Source organism: Pleurodeles waltl, chromosome 7 (assembly GCF_031143425.1).
Source record: "Pleurodeles waltl isolate 20211129_DDA chromosome 7, aPleWal1.hap1.20221129, whole genome shotgun sequence".
NCBI lineage: Eukaryota > Metazoa > Chordata > Amphibia > Caudata > Salamandridae > Pleurodeles > Pleurodeles waltl.
In genome coordinates, this window is record NC_090446.1 from 1,288,585,268 (window position 1) to 1,288,607,252 (window position 21,985).

At 44.0% G+C, this 21,985-nt stretch overlaps 1 protein-coding gene across 1 annotated transcript in view; it reads right to left on the reverse strand.

Annotated features, from left to right (window-relative positions):
• The window catches only part of LOC138247388 (CD209 antigen-like protein C), a 177,705-nt gene that overhangs the window by 77,631 nt on the left and 78,089 nt on the right, over positions 1-21,985 (reverse strand). Inside the window, exons 2-3 of the mRNA XM_069202038.1 lie at positions 21,464-21,574; positions 19,773-19,850 (exon numbers count right to left, since the gene is read on the reverse strand). Of these exons, the coding sequence (XP_069058139.1) occupies positions 19,773-19,850; positions 21,464-21,574 (189 nt within the window). The remainder of the gene's footprint in view (positions 1-19,772; positions 19,851-21,463; positions 21,575-21,985) is intronic.

Below are 21,985 nucleotides of genomic sequence, written 5' to 3' on the forward strand. Positions count from 1 at the left end.
CTGGCACAGTGTACCCACTCCCAGTGGCGGAAGGACCATCATTGTCAGGAATGAAAAGAGGTGCCTCAGGTACCTGTACTGTGGGGCACACAATGGATGATACAGTCCGTGGGACATAGGTTTGGGGGCTAATGATCGTCTGTGATGTAGATGCAACAGGGCTGGGAGGAGTCGATGTGGGCAGGGTGAGGCTAGCAGTTGTTGACTGACCAGGTGTCCCTGATGGGCAAGCTTCATCTTCAGTGTCCAGACGTCCATGGTATGTTGTCCCCACTGGGGCCTTCATCTAGAGGGTTAATGGAAGTCTCTGGTATCCTGTCCATGGTGACATTGGCAGGGTTACCCGTGGGAGAAGCGGAACACAGAGTTGCTGTTACATTTAGGGTATTATTGATGTTATGTGAGATTCAGACAGTGCCTTAACATGATCCCCAGACGTGACAATGACAGCTGATGCACAATCTTACTTAGTGCAGCATGCGACTGTTATTTCAATACCATACACCATGCTTGAAGCTGTTAAACAATGTTTGTAGTGATTAGACTGCTGATACCATCTTATGTTGTCTGATTATTGACATGGGTGTTCATCTTTGTTGCCTAGTGAAGTGTCTGAGATGATACATGGTAAAAAAAGAAGTGTACAATGCACAATACTGTCAGAGTAGGGGCAGCGTATGGGAGTATGTAATAGACATTAGCCTGTAACTGGATGTACTGTATGTGCATCTACTTTGGCATCTACATTTCCAGCCTAGGTGAGTGAGTAATTTACAATCTTAGGACTCTTTATCCTTAGGGCATTAGGATTGGACACTCAGCTATAGTTGTGTTTTGCTTGTGATGATAGTGGGAGTGGGCCATGGCATTACTGTCATTGGCATTTACTGTTTCACACTTGCACATACAAGATGGGTTAGATTGGTAGTTAGTTTCACATGCATGACATCTCACATTTGGTGCACTGTTTAGGTTTTCACTTTGGTTGGATTTGACATTCTGGGAGTAGCAGTGCTGAGTTGCTTGTACTTCACATGCCATTTCTAAGGGCTGTGGAGCCAGGTGAGTTTATTGGACATGTTGCATGCCAGAGAGAAGTAGAGAAACATTTGGACAGAGGTGTAGTGGGTGGTATGTTAACTGGGGTGGGTTAAAGTGGCGAGGGAGCATGCAGGACAGGACAATTGAGTGACATGGATTTTGTGGGAATTTACCTGATTCCACCCACCAAGTATTCCTGTCAGGCTCTCAGGATGCAGTATGTTCAAGACCTTCTCCTCCCAAGATGTGAAAGTAGGGAGATGAGGTGGAGGTCCACCGCCAGTCTTTATTACCGCTAGCTGGTGCCCAGATGCTAAGGAACATACCTTCCCCTGAGATCCTTCCACCTCTTCCTGATGTCCTCCCTTGTGCATGGATAGCTGCCTGGAGAATTGACCCTGTTGACTATTCTTTGCCACAACTCCATCTTCCTGGCAATTGATGTTTGCTGGACCTGTGCTCCGAACAGGTGTGGCTCTACCCTTACAATTTTGCCTAACCCTCAACTCCTCATCTGTGAAATGTGGGTTTTTTGTGGGGACATGGTAGTGGTGGTGAAGACGGTGTGGTAGTGTTCAAAGAAAAAAGGCTGCACAAAAAGGTAAATGGTGAGGTGTAGGTGCTGAGATGAGATTGGGTTACGGTTGTTGTGGATTGTTTGTGGTAGTAAAATGTGCGCTGTATATTTTGTGTAGTGTGTGCGCAGTAAAATGTAAATGGGTGCTTAATCTTGCTTTTTGTTTCTCTCTAAACTTGCTTGTCTGCGGCTGCATGTGGCGTTTTGATGCAAAGGATTGTGGGTTGTGTAGAGGTGTGTTTTATAGTGGAGTTTGTAGGTGTGTCGGGTGTGTGGATGGTTGTCAGGTCTGGGGTATTCAAACTATCTAATGTGGTGTTGTGTTTAGTGTGATGTGATTTGAGACCGCTGCGGTTCGCACTGCCTCAGTTCACACCACCAGTGGTTTTCCGCGATGTAAGAACCACTGTTGTGATTTGTGGATCGTAATCTGATGGGTAGATTTTTGTTGGGCTGGTGGTGCTGGTGGTGGGACCGCCTCTTTTCCATTCTCCGGTGACCTGGCAGTTTTGAAACCCTTCCCACAGAAAGCATCTCACCTGGAGCCTTTTATGTGTCAATGAGCCAAAAAGAAATGCTTTCCATTTCTTGATCTTGCAGTATGCTATAGAGAGCAGCACAGTCTCACTACTTCTGCCTCCTCCCCATTATTGGTCCTCTAGTTCCATAAAGGAACTTCAGCTGTATCCCTCCTCTCGCCCACCGAGGCCTCTTTTGACCATGAGGAGAGGAGGCAAGTGCTACATATGGTCTTGTAGCTTTAAGCACCCTTTGTCACAGGACCACTGACACCAGCTCACAAGCTCCCTAGTGGGGGTGCAAACATAGTTTCCAGGTTTGACACTTCAGATGGGGGTGATTTGTGGTGCCACAGTGCTCCTGAGGCTAGGGTTTCTCCATTCGATGGGTGCCCCTGACCCTCAGGACCTTGCTCCAAAGCATAAAGACTCACATGTTACAATTTAAGCTAAAACTCCCAAAATTGTAAAAATAATTTAAACACTACAGATTTTACACAGCACCCAATATCAAAGGGTATATGTATTTATGGACCTAAAATGGCCATAACCAATTTAAATTAGATCCCAGTTGCAAATATCCAACCTCATTTTAAAAGGTGGGCTCTAGAGGTTGCAGCTCAAATCTTTTTTTACCAAACTGTGCTCACTGTGAGTGGGGCATTATTAGTAAGATTTACTCACAACAAACGACCCGAAATCAGAGGCTCATAGGTGAAACAATTGGGTTTTGTCTTGCTTAAAATCTGCTTTATTATGGATACCATCTTGCTACCAATATACATCTGAGATGACGCTCTGCTTCTTATTGCCTCATATCAACTCCTTGCCTCAACAGGGTTATGCATGGGTAGTTATTAGCACATTTTACAATGAAACTGAAACCCAAAGGCTTCATTTTCGGTAACTATGAATTTCTACCTGTCAGTTCAGCTCCACACTAAGGGGGTCATTCTGACCCTGACGGGCGGCGGAGGCTGCCCGCCAGAGTTCCTCCCTCCGAAATACCGCTCCTCGGTCGAAAGACCGCGGAGGGTATTCTAAGTTTTTCCCTGGGCTGGCGGGCGGTCGCCAAAAGACCGCCCGCCAGCCCAGGGAAAAACTCCCTTCCCACGAGGATGCCGGCTCGTAATCGAGCCGGCGGAGTGGGAAGGTGCGACGGGTGCTGTTGCACCCGTCGCGTATTTCACTGTCTGCCAAGCAGACAGTGAAATACTTGTAGGGGCCCTCTTACGGGGGCCCCTGCAGTGCCCATGCCAGTGGCATGGGCACTGCAGGGGCCCCCAGGGGCCCCGCGACCCCCCCTACCGCCATCCGGTTCCTGGCGGGCGGACCGCCGGGAACTGGATGGCGGTAGGGGGGGTCGGAATCCCCTCGGCGGCGCAGCTAGCTGCGCCGCCTTGGAGGATTCCAAAGGGCGGCGGTACACTGGCGGGAGACCGCCAGTGTTGCCGGTCCGACCGCGGCTTTACCGCCGCGGTCGGAATGCCCTTGGGAGCACCGCAGGCCTGTCGGCGGTGCTCCCGCGGTCCTCCAACCCGGCAATCATTGACCGCCAGGGTTGGAATGACCCCCTAAATGCCAGAATTCTGACTAAATATCTTGAGGAATGTAGGTAACACAGACCTACTTGGTGATTAATTCAGCACATTGTGCTTCTGAAGCCGTAATCAGGCACTAGTATGATATATACTGGTGCAGTATATATGTAACTGGTGCTGCTTTAAAAAAAAGTTTTTCTTTTGGGAAAACTTCAAGCAGAGCGAACAGTGGTCCTCTGTATCACTGTCTGGTCTCCCAAAGGTCACCCAACACAATCACCCAGGGCCGCCTTTAGAACTGGTGGCACCCTTTGCGACAGTCTTTTTTGGTTCCTCACCACCACCACATAACAACCTCCTCGGATTCCCTCACTACCACCCGGCAAATGTGCCCCTCATCTTTCCAAAGCCCCACTTTCACATAAATGAATTTGTTTTAGAGTGCTTGAAAAGGCTGGCTTTACTAATCCATTAAGCTATCCACATAAAATATAGTTCTGTTCTTTTCAGCAGGCTTATTAACCCTCTATGCTACTTTATGGCGAGTCAAAGCTGCCCCTAGACAAAGCGCCTATCTCTCTCCCTAGCAGGAACATTAATCACAAGAGGCCTCTTGACATGTTAATTGCTTCCTGAAGGCTGGAGGCACAAGCAACTTTTCAGCTGGTGCTTTTAAATTGCGGCTTTCCTAAGATATTGCTAAGTACAGCGCCCACTTGAGGTCAGCGTCCCCAATCCAGGTCAGCACCCGGTGCAGCCGCACCACCCAAAAGCCGGCCCAGCAATCACCAGCGGGGGGTGCCATTTAGGTGACACCTTCCCATTTGCGAATAAGATACCAACTCCGTTGAGATGTTGATCAATAGTTAGCAATTGTTATAAAACAAATATTGATGCATGCCATACTGAATCACGATTAGAAGGCGGTGCCCTTTTCGTTCTCCTCCCTAATTGAAGTAAAAGTTGCTATAGCCATTTCTCGAGTGGCACACGTTTTTTCTGACTCGCAAAATGAGTTCTGTATCTGCCTAAAAGCCATTTTGCGGTCACTAACCATGTGATTTTTTTGAATCGCATTGTTTGCAATTGGAATGTGGCTTTTACGTCTGACCAGACCTTTCCTGAAGCAATAGGTTAAGAGAGCTTAACCTGAAATGCATCTTAGTGTGAATTACAATTAGGTCACAGAAATAAACATTATCTATTGAAACACTGTTGACCCATTTCAAAATTCAAATCACTAAGTTAGCAGATTTCATTTCAGCCTTATTAAATACACTCTTAATCATATAACAGCGAACATTATCGAATAGGTTGCTGGAATCTGATTAAGTTTGTGGTTTATTTTTTAAAACCGACAATTATTTTAGCGGTTCACCGGCTCTCCTCTCATTCTACGTGTTTTGCAACTTCTCTGGACGTGTCTATTTTTTCCTATCTCCTGTGTATTTTGAATATTCCTGACCCATTAAGTGAACAAATAATTTTAATTGCTCTCCACAACTTTCTGAATGACTGCAGTATCATGATACTGTGGCTATTGCAGTTTCTTCCCGTTTAGCACAAAATGCAAGTCTAGATCAATTGTATATGATTGCCTTTGTTTGGGCATTCTGAATATATGTTCCATGGTATAGTGATTTACCTTAATTCAATATTTCATGACTCACTGTACCACAAATTTCACTTCTTATTTTATTAGAGAAGCTTGCTTTCTTTTCCTAATAGACTTTCAAATAAGTCAGTGGCTCTTGTGCACTAACTTTATGGAACAATCCCTTAAGCATCCTCCGCAATGATAATGATGATCTTTTTTATGTCCCACAGACTACACTTATCTCAAAGTTCTGTTCTTCAGTGAACTGTCTATGGTTAGGAAGGGGTCGAGTTTCATTTCCTAAAGCAGGCCCCTTGGTAAAGATTGACGCCCTTGAAAAGAGTTCTGCTACCTTGAACAATCTAACCTTAGATAAATGTATCAGTAATTTTCACTAACTACTGGATAGTGTGCATGATAAAAAAATACATCCCATGCCTAGACTATCAGAAGACAACTGAACTTGCAAAGAGACACCAGTCTATCTGCTCTGTCCCTAGGAGAGGACTGAAGCCTCGACTTTAGTTTCCAAAGTTTAAGGTTTCTGGAAGTGCTGTCAAGGGTCAGGAAAACAGGCTTCCTGTTCACCTCAAAGACAGAACTTACTAAAGAATGACTCCTGTGAAGAAGAGCCAAGCTACCAGTCCAGTTGAAAGTGGACACAGCACCCGAGTGGAAGTCTTACCTGGTTAAATTGACGTTATAGTTAGGAATTGTACTAACATCTTGCTTTAAATTTAAAAAAGGTAAACATTCATTGAAAAAACAAAGGTTAAAGGATGCCAGACGTGGGTTTGATAATAGCTGTTTGAAGGAAGTCCAATAAGAGTGAAGGGGCTAGAGGGAATGAGTACTGTAGACATTAGTCATTGACTGTGTGTGCAGTGTGTGCTGATGTCCGAGAGGTGAATAGTGAGGGACCCCATCCAGTGCATTGATCCTTTTTGCTGCGGTGGTGGATGTGTCAGTGTCGGTGCTTGTGAATCCTCAATGTGCTAATTGTGTATTGAAGCAGCCTTTTGCCGCTTTGTTGGGAAAATATTTTTAAAGACGGAGACCTTATAAGCTTTAGTTTGAGTGTGGTTCTTAGGGTCGAGCGCACAATCGCTCTAGCTTGTTGTAATCTCTCTGTGGGCTTTTACCACGCCCACTCTTGCTATTCATTGGTTGTTGTGCTTGTCTTAAATGCTTCATGTTTCTTGGTACATTTTGTGAAATGTCCCTCCTTTGTGTGCTGGGTTCCCTCCCCAGGGTTTTTAGCTAAATGAACATTTCTGAACATTTATGTTGGCCATCACACTACCTTACGCTTTCTCCTGTTACAGTGTATGATGGCCCTCCTCTGGTTTCGGTTTGCCTTTCATCCCAGCCGCAATCTTTTCTAGACATTCACCCAGGGAGCCAATAACTCTCACGCTCACGCTCGCTCGGGAGTGGTGGCGCTTTGAACTGACTTGCTTCTTTCAACTGTTTTACTTTTTATTTTCAATTTATGTGACCAGAAAAGTCCAGTTAAGAATTTACAACGCTAACAGCTCCAGCTCCAGTTCTCACAGCACAAACCAGTTTCATTTCAGGTGTCTAACAGAGGTCATCCACATCGTCTTCCGGGGTGTGGGGCAGTTAGAGGAGTATCTAGCCAGTGTAATGGTTGTGGCATGGGCTCTCGTGTCAGGGGACCAAATAATAACTTGTGATCCACTGGTGTCTGACCAGATTTGTGCCACGCCTAACAGAAGCTGCTCCCTAAGCTTTCTGATGCTCTGGGTCTTGCATGGATGAAGCCTCTCACTCTCATGCCAGTGTTGACAGGGGCTGAACAATAGGCTTTATCTTGTCCAGTGTCTAGTTGTATGTCACTTACAGGGGGCATGCCTCAGTCGCCCTAATATCCGGCATCCTACAAGGACTGTGTCCACTTTATTCACGTCCCGTGTCCAAACCAGCTGTGATTAAAGGTCTTCATTTCTCCAGATTGACAGTGGTTGTACCTCAATCTCTCTTGTAGTCAGTGTCTCACAGAGGTTGTGCACAAATTCAGCTCTCGCATAATGTGCTCATACATGCCGGATGTTTGACACAAGCTGTGCACAGCTCTATTCTCCTTAATGTCCGATAGAGAATGAGTCCCTGTTTCCTTGCGCATGGTGGCTCATAGAGCTGTCCTTAGTTCTCTCAAACGCTTGATGTTTGACAGCGTGTGCCGTGATCTCATGCCTGGTCTTTGACCGTGGTTGAGTCCCATTGTTTTCATGCATGGTCCCTATGGTGGGTCCTAACGCGTGCCCGGTGTCTGTCAGTTACTCTGCACCATGCTATGTCATGCTAGTTGTGTCTGACAGAGTCTAAGTCTTGCATTCTCTTGTCCTTGTGTAAGACACAGCCTGAGCACTATGCTCTCGTGTGCGGTGTCTGGCAGTGGTTGTTCCCTGCTTTGTCTACCCAGTGTCTGTCAGGTGATGTGTCCCACAGTCCCTTTTCTGTGCGCGCTCTCGTGCCCGGTGTCTGACAGTGTGTGTGCCCCACGCTCTCTCATACTCGATGTACAGCGGTGTCAGAGCCCCTGGATCTCTTATGCTAAGTGGCTGACCGTCGCACTCGTTTGTGGCCGTGTATCAGCTGTATAGCTGTCTCTCGTACCCTTTCATGCCCATTAGCAGAGGTTCGCGAGCCCAGAGGCAGAACTAACCAACTCCCATCCCCCAGTCCTTCATGCCTGGTGTCTGGCATTGGTTGAACTCTTGCCCAGAGACGGACAGTGGTCTTGTCCGATGTCCGACCCTGTCCTTCTCTTCTGCCCTTGTATGACTATGGCTCCCTATGCCCTCTCATGCCTACTGGACGTGCCCTACTAAGGTGACCACATTTCTTAAGCAAAAAAACAGGACTTTTCACACAAATAGAAGAAGGACTACAATTTTATTTCAACTGAGCGTAGCCGTGAAGAATTAAGGCACCCACCTTGTACACTCCCCCAGGCAGGAACGACAAGAGACAGGCAGGCCATGCACCCGTCCCGGAGTGCCTTAGAGCAGCCCTGGCTTCCGGACTCCTCGAAAGAACTTATTAGTTATGCAGGGCCACTGGAATTATGCAGCATGGGAGGGCCAAATTATGTGGCAGGGTTTAGTAAATTATGTGGTAGGAAAAAGCTAATTATGCGGCATAAAGCGACTCTCTTTGTAATATTACTTTACTGCATTAATATTTTTAAACTTGATAACACTGTCCAGGTATTGTTTGCACCTTGTTAGTACTATTTTAATACCGAAACGTAGCAATAAGACACAAAAAGGTGACCAGTTCAGTTTTGCAAAGGGTCTTTAGCATTGCTCAACAACATGTGTTGCTGCACTTTTAGTAACTTTTGAACTGTTTGAGTTAGAAACAAATTTTTTATGTGAAAATCTGCAGATTATGCGGCAGATGATAGATTATGAGGCAAATGAAGCAAATCTGTAATTATGTGAAAATTGCAGCAGCCACATAATCACATAATTCCAGTGTCCCTGGTTTTAATTTATGGTCAAATCTGACAAACCTGTTGTGATCTCTGACAACGACCATGTAATCCCCATGTAGTGCGTCAATGAGCATTGCCTTGTCTGTTCCACATTTGGGGCATACTAATGTTGTGTTTGGCTACATAACCTGTAAATGTGCAGGAGCAGCCTTGGACTGGTCAATCGGGCAATCTGACAGTGCCCTGATGGGCTATCTAACAGATCAAAGCGTGGGCCATTTTTAAAGGAAGAAGGTAAATGGAAGTTCTTTAGTTATATGCAGGGACACTAGAATTATGTGGCAAAGAGGACCAAATTATGCGACAGGTTTGAGCAATTTATGGGGCAAGAAATGTCCAGTTATGGATTTACACCGCCAATAGATGTAACTCTTTCTTTACTTTATTTCAGTAAGTAAGAAAACATACCATAAAAGTACAGTGCAAACAATAACAGTTGAATATTAAAAGACACTAAAAGTACATGCACAGTAGAGAATTAAAAAATACAAAAGAGTTAAGATCCAACCAGAGTATCAAAAATTTGTCTCTTAACAGTAAGGGGGTCCCCTCAACAAGGGGCCACTTCCCAGGATCCATAAATACTCAATAATATAGTAAAAAAATAACTTTGTGCTAAAAAAAGGGATGTAAAATCGGTCATCACAAATGAAAGGATATGCATAAATAAGTATAAAAATTAACTGCCCTGTATTTTTCTTTAAAATAACTAATCTAAGGCGCCAGATTGCTTCGAGAAATTTTGCCACTGGAAAAACTACTTGGGCGGATGGATCAGATTTTAGAATTCTCTCAGCATGAAGATGGGACCTGACACCAATAGATTTACAAAGCGGGATAATCCAAAGGGCTCTTTGTTTGAGGTATGCATGACAGAAAAAAAGAACATGTGAAACAGACTCTTCACTTTTACAATCCATTGGGCAAAACTTGGATCTGTAAGTGGAACTAGGCCAATTATGCGTCAAATAACATAAAGGGAGAGACCCTACTCTAAATCTAACAAAAAGAGCTCGTGCAAATGGAGATAGTGCAATATCCATGAAGGGCTCGAATTCATAATGGTATTTGATTGATAAGAACTTGTCCGACATAGAGAAATCTGGACAGTCTTAGAAAATTGCATAATCTGAACATTGTGCCAAAAAGCATCCTTCAGTACCTGTGCAGAATTTTTTGGGAATAGAGGAAGGGTCCATCCAGTAGGACCCTAGACCTAGGAGAGTTAAAGACTGTTTAACATAAGCACACCATTTAGTTTTGATGATAGTGTTATGACCCACCAATGGTAAAAGCCCGCAGCGAAATGGAGATAGGGCATCTGTTGACCAAAGCTGAATCCAAAATAGCAAGGGCCTTAAAGCAGCAATCTGCAAAATAGAAAAGAAGTTGAGATCCATTCGAATGGGCAGAGATGGAGTGCGGGAGGGAACTTTAAGCAACATTTTCAAAAATTGGTTTTCTGCCCTTGCCAAATTCACCAGACTACAATGGCCCCAGAGTTTGGCACCATAAAGGCCCCCCCCCTAGTTTGGGATTTGTATATTTCAAGGGCAGGAGACATTGCAAATTTGGGAGATCTAGAAGCAAATCTAACAATGCCGACCGCCCTTTGCTTCAGGCATAGTAAGGATTTCTGGCGCTGAGCATGCCAATGATGTGAGTCTTCCAATTTAATGCCCAGGTAATCGAAGGTGCCCAATCTCTCCAGGAGAACACCATCTAAATACACCGGCCTCCTCATTCTGCACCTATTGTCCCCAAAGACCATATATTTAGTTTTTGCTGAGTTAATTTCCAACCCGTGGTCCTCGCAGAAGTCAATAAAATGGGAAAGCAATCTTGAGAGGCCCATTGCAGTTCGTGAAAGTAACAGGGTGTCATCCGCGAACAAAAGGCAAGGAAACTTTTGCCCACCCAAGCATGGAGCATCGCCATAAGGATCTAAAAGATATGGAGTACATGCATTGATGAACAGTAAAAATAAGGTAGGTGCCAGAACGCCCCCCTGCCTCACACCGCGGGTTGTAGGAAAAGCTGAGGACAAATCACCAGCCGGACCCCAAAGAATACAGTAAAATAATCGAAGAGCTGGTGGCAGGAAACTAGGGCGCGAAGCTTGTCGCTTAGCTGATTGGATTTCGAAAATAAAGACCATCTCACTGCACGCCTGTTACTGGATAATTCCAGTGGAACTTTGGAAGCGTCCAAGGCGAGAAGGGGAGAGAGCCCTTTGAAAATTGTTACATTGTATACAATTTGTAAGGGGGCGTGATCACTGGTACACCTCAAACCAACCTCCACATCAATTATGGAATGCCAGACTCGTAGATCAAGAATGATGTAATCCAGAGTGCTGGTATAAGAGCCTCTAAAGAAGGTAGGTTTGGCAGGGTTATCATTTGGGAATCGACCATTTCCAAAACGGAGGCCATATGTGACTACAAGGTCTATTATCTGCAGCACCCTAGGGGAGGGGATACATGATACTGAATGGGGTAACAGTGGGTGGATGTTCCATACTTCATCTTCAGCCTGGATGGACTAGGAAAAAACTTGGGTCAAATTCAATTTGAGCGTTAAAATCACCTGCAATAATGACGTGGTATCTCGAATGAGATTCAGATAAAAGATTGTGCAAAAGGTGGATAGTATCAGACTGGAGATTAGGGGGACCTGGTATATTATAAATGTTGATACATATTACAGGAACACCTGAAATTGGCCATATTACTGTTGATAGAATATCACAGGAATCAACAGCAATTTCCTTAACCTTGCCCACCTCAGTCAACTTGACCCAAGTACATAGACCCCCAATTGCCCTTCCCCTAGTAGATTGAGTTGCCTTTTTAGTAAAACAGCAATAGCCTTGCCTATACACACAGTCCTTGGACCAGGTTTCCTGGAACATGCATATGGAAAAAGAATCAACATAGGACCCCCACTCTGGGTCGGATAATTTGCTCTTAATACCCGCTACGTTCCAAGACAATAGTTTCCCAGGTGCAGTACTGCAACTCAGCTTACATGAGTCAACATTAAAAGGTGGATTGGGAATCGCATTAATAGTGCAAGGTGGGGTCCCTAAAATATTGACCCCTGTGCCCAGTGGAGATCCTAGGGGAGGCACTTCTTGATAATGTGGAGCACAGGGTTTGCCAGGAGAATAATGGCATAGTCAGTCCACATCAGATGTATCCCCTGGATAAATAGGATCTCGGATATTAAGATATTTAATGTTACGAACCATAGCAGCCCCATCACTAAAAAGAGGCAACAAACCAAGGGGGGCAACAGGAGCAGAAACATTACAAGGGATAGTCGTAGCCCTTGGAGGGTTTACAAGGGATAGTCGTAGCTGTAACTCAAGCAAATGCGAGACCTATTACATTGCAAATGCTTGCCCTATTGTTTTAACAACCTGCATGTCGCACTGGGTTACTAAGCTGCAGATTTTTCTTTATGTTTTGTTTTAATTCTGGAGTTTTCTACACCCCAACTTTAAAAGAACATATTTTTTTGTGTGAGATGTATTTTTTAGCATTTTAGAGGCTGTGGTCTTACTGGTTTCTAAAGTTGTAGCTTGCACCCGAGGTTGAGTTCTAGTCTCTGTTGCTCTTTTATTTCTTTGCACCACCAATGAGCTTTTTTTTTTAGCTCCACGTTTTGCAAGGATTACTTGAAGCTTTTAGAACAATGAATGATTTAGTGAGATAGCATTTCAAGACGCTGCATGATTCTTCCCTCCCACCAGTTGGAAAATAGACCAGCTGAATAGCTTGAGCAAATACGTTTTAGAAATCTGACAAAGAATAGCGACAACCGTTAAACCAGTCCATTAGCCATTTTGTTAGAGTTAATTGCAAATGTGGTTTGTCCTTACAGCACATTTTTGGCAACTGGTATGTACCATTATATTTTATGGCGAGGCAAGTTTGGGTATAAAAATCCCTCCTTTCTACATAACATTTAATTACGTAAAACAGCAAGTTTACCAGTGTGCACAGTTCTTGAAAAGCTAAATGAGATGTCAGATTCGGTATACACCCTACCGTCTGCTGAGGGATTGGTTGGAATACTAGGAATCGCCATGCAACTGACCATGCCCCGCACCAACTCTTCTAAACTCCGTGGTTCCTTGTTTTTCTAGCCTCTTGGTGTGTCTCGTTTGTGCAATGTTTAGACCAAAGCAAGCAAGTGCCAGTTTACACCTGTTTGCATCTATGTCAGAGGAAATGTGTAGAAGTGCCAACTTGGGACAGTCATCTGTTTTCCAATTTGTTACTTCTTCAAGGGCACTGCACTCTTTCCTCCACAATGGTCTAATTCAGCCACACTGCCAGATATTATTAAAAAAGCCCACCACTGATCCATGCACCCAGGACAATTCAGGTTGTAGACCTCCTAAATTACCATAACGTATGTTTTTTTGGGGAAAAGTTGAATGTTGCCGAATTAGGTGGTAGAAATGAAATCTTAATACGTTTAGTTTCACGTTTTCTCTTTGCTTTTAAAACTACCACATTAGTGTCACTGAGTTCTTTTGAATAACTGCTTTCAAAAAGCCTATTCATTAGTTTGGAGGTTGCACAACGGTTGCACTATTTGGAATTATTCAGGGACATTGCCGGAGATATATGCTTCCTTGGATGAAAAGTATTTCCTCTCACAACTTTTTTAAAACAGCCAAGGTAGGATTGAAACACTGGATCACTAGAGCTGAAATCCCCATACTTTAAACCCCTTTATTTTGACTTGATCCACATTCACGCTCAACTGAAGCGATTGACGTCAACATAGGTAGCTTGCCCAATCTTCTTTAGAGGAATGCGTTAGTAGTGGTTTTCAAAATGTAAGTAAATGGAAATGCATTCAAAAAGTGAGCATGGCTTTACCCTATAAAGTTCTTCACTGATCAATGAGGGAATTTGGGTATAAGTGAAAGTACAATAATAAGTAGCAGTAGCAAACACATGGTCACCATTTTAAGCATGGAGGAGTAGTCATTTTAGGAACCAACATTTAATAGTATGTTACTGACATACCACATGTTTCCACTAAATGACTTCACACCACGCCACACAATTCCACGCCACACAATTCCATACCAAACAAATACAATCCATCCCATCTCTCCCTTGCACTTCCACCAACCACGTCACTCACTGCCCCTCTCATCTCTCCCTCACACTGCCACTACCCCTCTCCTTTCACTACCACACTTCCCTTTTTCATCCCTCCATCACACTTCCGATCTCTCTATACTGCCGTCTTACACATATTCAGCATGGTTTCTTTCCTGTGCCTTTTCAAGGTTTCGGTCCCTCAATGGCATGCTCTACTGCTCTTCTTAGGGTGTCTTCTGCATATACAGGTCCTCCCTTTTAATGTGCCTGTGGCCTGCTCTCCCCTTCTTTCTCTCATTCATTCACCACTGCCTGAACAAACTACCTATCCCTCTCTATCTAATGTCTACAGCTCTCCCCCCTATCTATTCACCATGCCACATAATTCTACTACACAAATACACTCTACACAATTCCACCGACACAATTCCACAACAATTCCAATACAACCCACATAGTTCAACTCCACACCACATACTTCCACTACACTCCATACCAAAACACATAGGTAAAAGACATTCTCACTTGCAACGCCAATAGCTCTAACTCTCCCAATCATGAGACCTATTGCATTACAAATGCTTGTTTCATGTTAGGCATTGACTGGATGGCTTGCCAGTCAAGCCGACAGCATTTTGCAGATGTATACCTCGTAGTCCTGATTTCATGTTCAGTTTTTGTGTTCAGCCTTTAAATAGTTTGTTATTGTGACTACAGTTATTACAGTCTTTGAAAACAGACAGCGTTTTTTGCACAGTAGTGTTATCTTACTCCCACTGACTGCTCTCTCACACAAGGAAGTGTGCTTTAAGTAGGCATTCTCCCATTCCTCCCCAGTAGTCCTCTCATCTCAGCCAATTTCTCCAGGTCAGCATTGAGAAAAGGAAGCACGCCCCTGGTGAGGGTGGTACCCAGGGATTACCGCCCCTCACTTTTTCTGTACCTGGCGCACAACACTTTGATCCAGCGCAACCTCACAATCAAGAAAGGACAATAGATCTTTTTCTTATCATCCTTGTTCAGTTTTGCTACTGAAAAAGGTGTGCCCTTTCTTTCATTCAGTTTTTTTTACAATTTGCCTCTAAATTAATGAGTTTAGACACTGTGGTATCTCTCATGTGTGGCATGCATGAACGTTTGATAGTATCATCTCCTGCAGCACTACCTTTTTCTTTATTCCGCTTCCATCTCTCAAATAAATGTTCAGTCATTTGTCTCTACCATATATGACGTCACACACAACAGCTAACTAGAACACTCATGCTATACAAGCACTGTACACGATTCTTCTTGGGATCATTCAAAATCACATTTCCTCTTAATCTTTGAGCCAGCTCACACTGTACAATGGCCATGCATAAGACTAATACATAATGTTGTTTCATACAGAGTGGCCTATACCAGGTCCGCCAGTCCTACCATGTACAATTTTAAGAAAATGCTCCAGATGGCAGGGGCTCACCACTAGGAGCAAAATGAGCCAAATATTGTAGAAAATGGCCCTCTTGGCCCGAGATATGCCTGTGTGCAAGGTTGCTGACCTTTGACTTTTCCAGGCTGGTGATGAAGCATGTGGGGCTGCACCGCTGACCTCCAACTTGCCCCCGGGGTGGGCCAGAGCCCCAGGCTGCCACAAAGAAGAGCTTATGGCCAGGGGGCACTGTCGTGCAGCCCTGGAAAAGGAGGCTAGTTGCGAGGGAGTTCTGTTGTGCCCCCTCGATCAGGAGGAAGGAGGGGCCCAGGACCCCATGCCTGGGCTCTCTCACCAAGAAGCAAAGATGGTGAGAACCATTGCGCTCCCCGTGAAGTGGCCCATGGAGCTGTGGGAGGGGCTGTAACCAAAGTCAAACCAGGGAGTGCTATTGCGCTCCCCTTGAAGGAGAGGAAGGTGGCGCCCAGGACCCCAACCCTAGGCCCCATGGCTGAAACTGGAAGTGGGGATCACCGTTGCACTCCCAGTGAAGATGTGTCTATGGAGGAGGGGCCCAGGACCCCATCCTTGGGCTCCTGTGGCCAAAGAATAGAGGCGGGAAAGCCATTGCACTCCTCCGTGAGGCTAGTACTGTCGCAGGAGCAGGCAGACAGAAGAGAAGAGGAAGGGGAATGGTGGTGTGCCTCCCACGCATGGCTGCCTATTGAGGGTCTGCTCACAGGAGAGGGTGGACCGGCATGCATAACCCAAGTGGCAGGTCCTGCGGCCGCACACACGTGTGCTCCCTGTGCTGCTCCCCAACAGGCAATACCTGCTAGGAGGGTGTTCTAGTGGGACCAGATACCCCCGAAGCAGAAATCCCCCAGAAGGCCTGACGATGCAGCACAAGGCTGTAACAAAACCCAAAGAGAAACCCAGGAAAAGCAAAGCGGCTCTTCCTGGTTCAGCGGCAGAGCCACTAATCAAATATGCATGCTCCACAAGGAGTGCCCTATAATGTCTTGCAGAGCCTGGCTGCATTCCTACAGTAAAACCACTTGCTTTGGCATGGTGGTTACCCCAGGAGAGTGGGGTCACCACCAAAAGCTTTGCCAATCTTTAAAACTATAGACCTCAAGAATCTGACGTATCAAAGAGAGAGTTGTCAACCTTCCCTGGATATTCTCCTTTCTCTCAACCATTCCTGACAGCTGAAAGTTTCCTGACTCCCATCCATGGACCTTCTTTATTGCCACAATAATTACATCACATAGTTCCACCTGTGGAATCTCAGTACTGACAGGAAAAGTAAATGCCTATTTGGAAGCCCATCTACACATTTGCACTGCTTTGCAGGGTGCAGTAGAAGAAATCTTGCCTAAGAAATATTAACCAAGCAGTTTTTCTGCAAACACCCCTTTTCTGCAATTCTCAACATGTCTAATCTGGCAGCACAAGGGCCTGGCCACTGTGCTGCCTTCCTGGCAGATGATATATTGATCCCAATTGTTTTAATAAAAACCTGCAGATTTCAGGCTGGCTTATTCACCTGGCTGGCTTCTTGACATTCCAATATTTGTCTTTCCATTTCACCCTGGTTAGCTTAGAACATTCTACCGTCAGTGGGTGGAATGTTGCAATAGTATCAAGGCTCTTCCGCCTCAAGCTATATCAGTTCTTAAAGACCCTTTCCCTCTGGCCTATAACTGGGTTCGGGCTTTTAACAAGCAGTAAAACTCTTGGTGGAGCGCTATAAGACTATATTATATAACAGACTTGACCCTACCCTAGAAGATCACAATTAGACAGCTTGTTTTTTCACCTGTGTGCATAAACTCAAGAAGTAAAAAAACAGACCTGCTGATAAACGGTTACCACAGCTTGTGTTTTTTCCCCATGCCATATTACCTACCCTTTGCAATATCCATGCCAATTTATAAAGCCTTCTCCTTACTTCTTACACAATATCTCTTTCTTCTTACACATTCTGCCTTGCCTTTTGCACATGGTCCTTCCTTAAAAACAGCATCACATTGTATGTTACTTGGACGCTGCTTATCAGTTTTTGGCAATGCAATCATACAGGGAGCTGCAGTAGGTCATACTGTGATTAATGGCAATGCCTGCCACATGGTCTGTGTTAATTAGAAAGATGAGTAAGGTATAAGTAAACTGGTAAATAGAAAGAACCAGTTTGTACCCACAGCTATTGCGTTGATTAAGGGGCTCATTTATAGTTTGACAGATGCAGAACATCCTTAAAAAGAAAATTTTCCCTGCTCACCTTAGAGACTGGAATGTGTCAAGTTTCATCTCCCTGATGGCTCCACCAGCGAATAACGTTCACTTTCACACCATCCACTCTATTTAGGGCAGAAGTTCCAACATCCATTTTTCGTGTTCTGGACAGCCAAGGAAAGTTGGCTGTTCCGAACAGGAAAGTAAAGAAATGAACTCCACACACAGGGAGAAAAGTCCAAGTGTATCAGAATCATTTGTTTTTGTTTTTCATTATCAAAATATTGCTTTAGGAGTTTGTTTTTGAAAAACAAAAAACTTTGCCAAGTTGGTTGATTACACATGATACCCATTCTGAAAGCCTCAGTGACTTCAGCAAAGCCACCACAGGCAACCTTTGCTGAAGGTACGGAGCTCCATGACGTGTTGGCGAGGAGCTCTAAATTTTGGTGAACAGCCTTCTGCTAGTGTAGCGTAGGGCAGCACTCTGCTGACCTGGTCAGCCAATTTGCTACTTGCTACATGTCAAACTATAAATGAGACCTGAAGAAGGCATGTTTCTATCTAAAAGATATTGTCTCCCGATCCCTTACTTTTTCAATGGATTGTGAAATCTGCCTCGGTTAAGGCAGAGAGAGAGATGTGGGGTTTCCAAACCTGAATAGGATGAATCTTCTCATCTTCAACTGGATGATTGCATCTATTTTACCAGGATTTAGCTGGAATTTGACGTTCAGTGTTGAGATTTGTGTTGTTTACATTTCATTGGAATTTTCACACAAAGCCCTTACAGGTTGTGAGATAGAGACATTCTGTACACATTAGCCGTCACAGTGATCAGTGGCAACCAGGTGCAATGGTTAACCTTAACAAGTGGTGGGGCATGCAAAGTGCCCCACCACTTCCCAAAAACACTCCCTCCCTCAAAGGCCCACAATAAAATATTCCCTCTCTCGAAAAGCCCATAGTAAAACAACCCATCCCTCCAAACCCCATGTTAAATTAAAATAAAAGATATTTACAGACCTTAGCACATCTTCATCTGCGTTCTGCAAAACTGCAGTCTGCTGTAGAGCTTCCCTAACAGATCCAGACACTGCTCTCATGCTGTTAACCAGCATGAGAGAAGCATCTGGATTGGATTGAGTGGGCTGGACGGACGCTCCTTCAGGCCCTGGAGGACTGTGCTTGGTCTCCACTCAGCTGTCTTACCACAGCTGAGTGGAGATCTTCAAAGTGTGCATGTCACTTTGGCTGGTGGAAAACAGCAGGCCAAAGTGACATGCACACTTCGGAGCATCCAGCCAGCTACTGCTCCACTGGCAGCATTGGACATGCCCCCATGTCTTTTGCCATGGGGGCATTGCAGTACGCACTTTGGGGGGGATTGAAATAATTTCATTGCCATTTTATGTTTTTCATCCATGGCGCGCAATGGGAGGGGGGGGTGATTCTCCCACGCCCTCAAGGAGAAACTGCTGCTCGTGGCCACCCTTCAGAAGCCTACTCTTGAAAACTGACTTTTTTTCCGAATGTGTTATTGCTCCTGCGAGACCTTGGTGAGAATTCCTAAATTATGCCTCATGATTATGAAAATTAAGCTGACCATCTTGAGCAATTGCCTTGGTAGCCATGACTGTGGTCTAGTGGTGACAATTAAATCTGGTTTACATACTATGATACGTGGAATATCTGGAATTTTTCCATTCAGCAGTAATCCATTGTTGTGTTTGGTTAGGGGAATGATACTCTGTGTCAGTCATGTAGTCTGTAAATATGTTTTAGTTCAGCTGAGATGTCAGATATATTATCTTTGATGATGGTGCAAGCAGGATGCTGGATGTCTACCTTGGCCAGCTATCCCATCTTCAGACAAGACAGGTTCTTCTTGAAATACAGATGTTTGTTTTGTTCAACAAATTGGTTATGGGACAATATCACTTGGCTACTCACTGATATATATTATGTACTTCTAAATTGATCAACATACTGCAAGTGGTTGGTTGCCAGTTCCCTTTTCCCGTCTAATCAGTTGTAATTTTTCTGTTAAGGTTGTATATTTCCGAACTTTTCCAATTTTTTTTCCACTATGTTTATAATACTTTTCAAATAAAAAACAGTCTTTTGTTTTGAGAGGTTGGAAACATACACACATTGCACTCAGTATTTCTATGATTGTCAATGACTAGAGCGATACCTGTATAGAAACACACAGACTCTTGTAGATGTTGCAATTGCTGTGTCCCATGTAGGTCATTGCTGTCTTCCGTATTGCCTGCAAATACATAAATTATCAATGCACATGTTAAACTAAAGTGGGATTGCCAAAATAAAGCCACGGTGTATATCGGAGCAAATAGGAACTATCAGAGCCAAACGTTTTCCCTTCCAAATTGAACATTTTACTTGGAAAATGTAGACAACGTGTTACAACTCATGCATCTTGTCTCTATTTATTTAATATTTTATTTGAAATTATCTATAATTTGTATGTAAAGTACTTGAATATTACTATGTATGATACATTAAATGAATATACAGCAAATCGTGGTCAAATGTAACATACCGCTATCAAGATAACAATTTAAGCTGACACAAATCTCATTTTCCATTGCTTAAAGTTTTTATTTCCTAGCTGCCATCTGTAGAATCTTATTAGCATTGCTGGGTGAACATGTCGAAATAATCTGCAAAAATAGGAAGAGGGTAAGGGGTAACAATGTTGCGAAAGTGGCTTTATTAGACCTACTCGTATTGCAACCTGGTATTGTAAGCTCTTGGCCAGTGTAACATTTCAGAAAGAAACTACCAGTGATGAGCAACAAAAACATGTGAACTCTCCTCCCCAAAAAAATTGGCTGCAGTGAGGGTCTGCCTGATGTAGTCTTCACTCCGCAGTAGAAACACAAAATGTAACAGCGATAACATTCAGTCCAGTCACCTTCTTTCTCACGATATTTTTTTTTTATAATGGAAATGAATTGCACTATAAAAAAATCGACACTATTTCCTCATTACCTCTTCTGCAATCATCACAGCATGCAAAGGTTTCATAAACCGAAGTGCTGGTGCTGGATTTTTCTAAACACAATTAGGATGCTTGGGCAGGGGCAGGGGAAAGAGGTAAGGACGTAGCTCAATGTGTCCAGTGTCTTTTTGAACAACACTGAGGCACCACCCTCGCAGACAGTATTTGGGCCTTGTACACTTCCACTCTGGGCTATAAGGCCGTGGTTGTGCAGTTTTAGATCTGGATATTCGACTACACCATCCATGTTATCTCTTGTTCTCCGTCTGCTATCAAATATCCTAATACCCCTTGAACCCCGACGGCTGGTATTCTTCACTGGCATCACTCTGGCCATTTCTGCCACTACCGCCAGCCCAGCACTCATAAACCCCATTCTGAATACATACACAAATTGTAAACTAAGATAACAAATACATTGTGATATGAAATAGATTTCCGGGCCTGATAAGAAGTTTCCCCTTTACACAGATGTAGTCACCATTGAGGATGCCACTAAAGTTCAAAATTCCAAGTTAAACATGAAGACTTTTTTGTTACTTTTGGGATTAAAACTGGCAGGTGGCTCTAGTGTATTGTAAAGGGCACTGGAGGATAGTTTTATGAGATTAAGGACTGTTTATGAGCATGACCAGTTGCAATCTACAGTAGCATGCTTGACCACTATCATTGCAGCTTGTGTGAATCACAGTGAATCAAGAGGTACGAGTGAAGCAAAATATAGAAGAAAATGAAGCAATTCAAAATACATCCAAAGAATGTAGAAATGTAATTTTTCCTCCACAAAAGAGGCACTCAAAGAAATCATAAGGCTGCCTTTTAGACATGTCATGGTACTTGGTTGTACATAAGCGACTTACACTGGGTTAAGAAGATGACGACTCCAAGTGTGATGATTAAAACGATGAGTAAGGACACAGTGGTGGTTATTATTCTCCAGATGAGAAGCTTTCTTTCAAGCGATTTAATGTCTGTGAAAATAATCATATGGCATCAGTAACATCTTCCTGTCACTCACCTTCTTGAAAGAGTCTTGAAGGGCACTGTTAAGCTCTGGGGCAGCAGCAAGATCTTGTTGCCCCTTGGTACTTTTAACCCTACACACTGCATCATCATCTCATCATTAGCATTGAATGCGTCTAACTCCCAGAGACATACATGGCTACCCTTTGTGTGACTCATCCATCTTCACATGTCCATTTTGTGCCCTCCTGTATCCTTCAAATAGGATACAACTCTCTCTGCCTGTATGCCTCAATGCCCAGGTCAAATCCACTGCCCAATTCTTAATTCTTTTCTTTCACACTCTTTCCCCTTTAGGCTAGTTAACATGTTTAGGATATAGGATATAACAGCATTTTGAAACCATTGCATCACAAGTT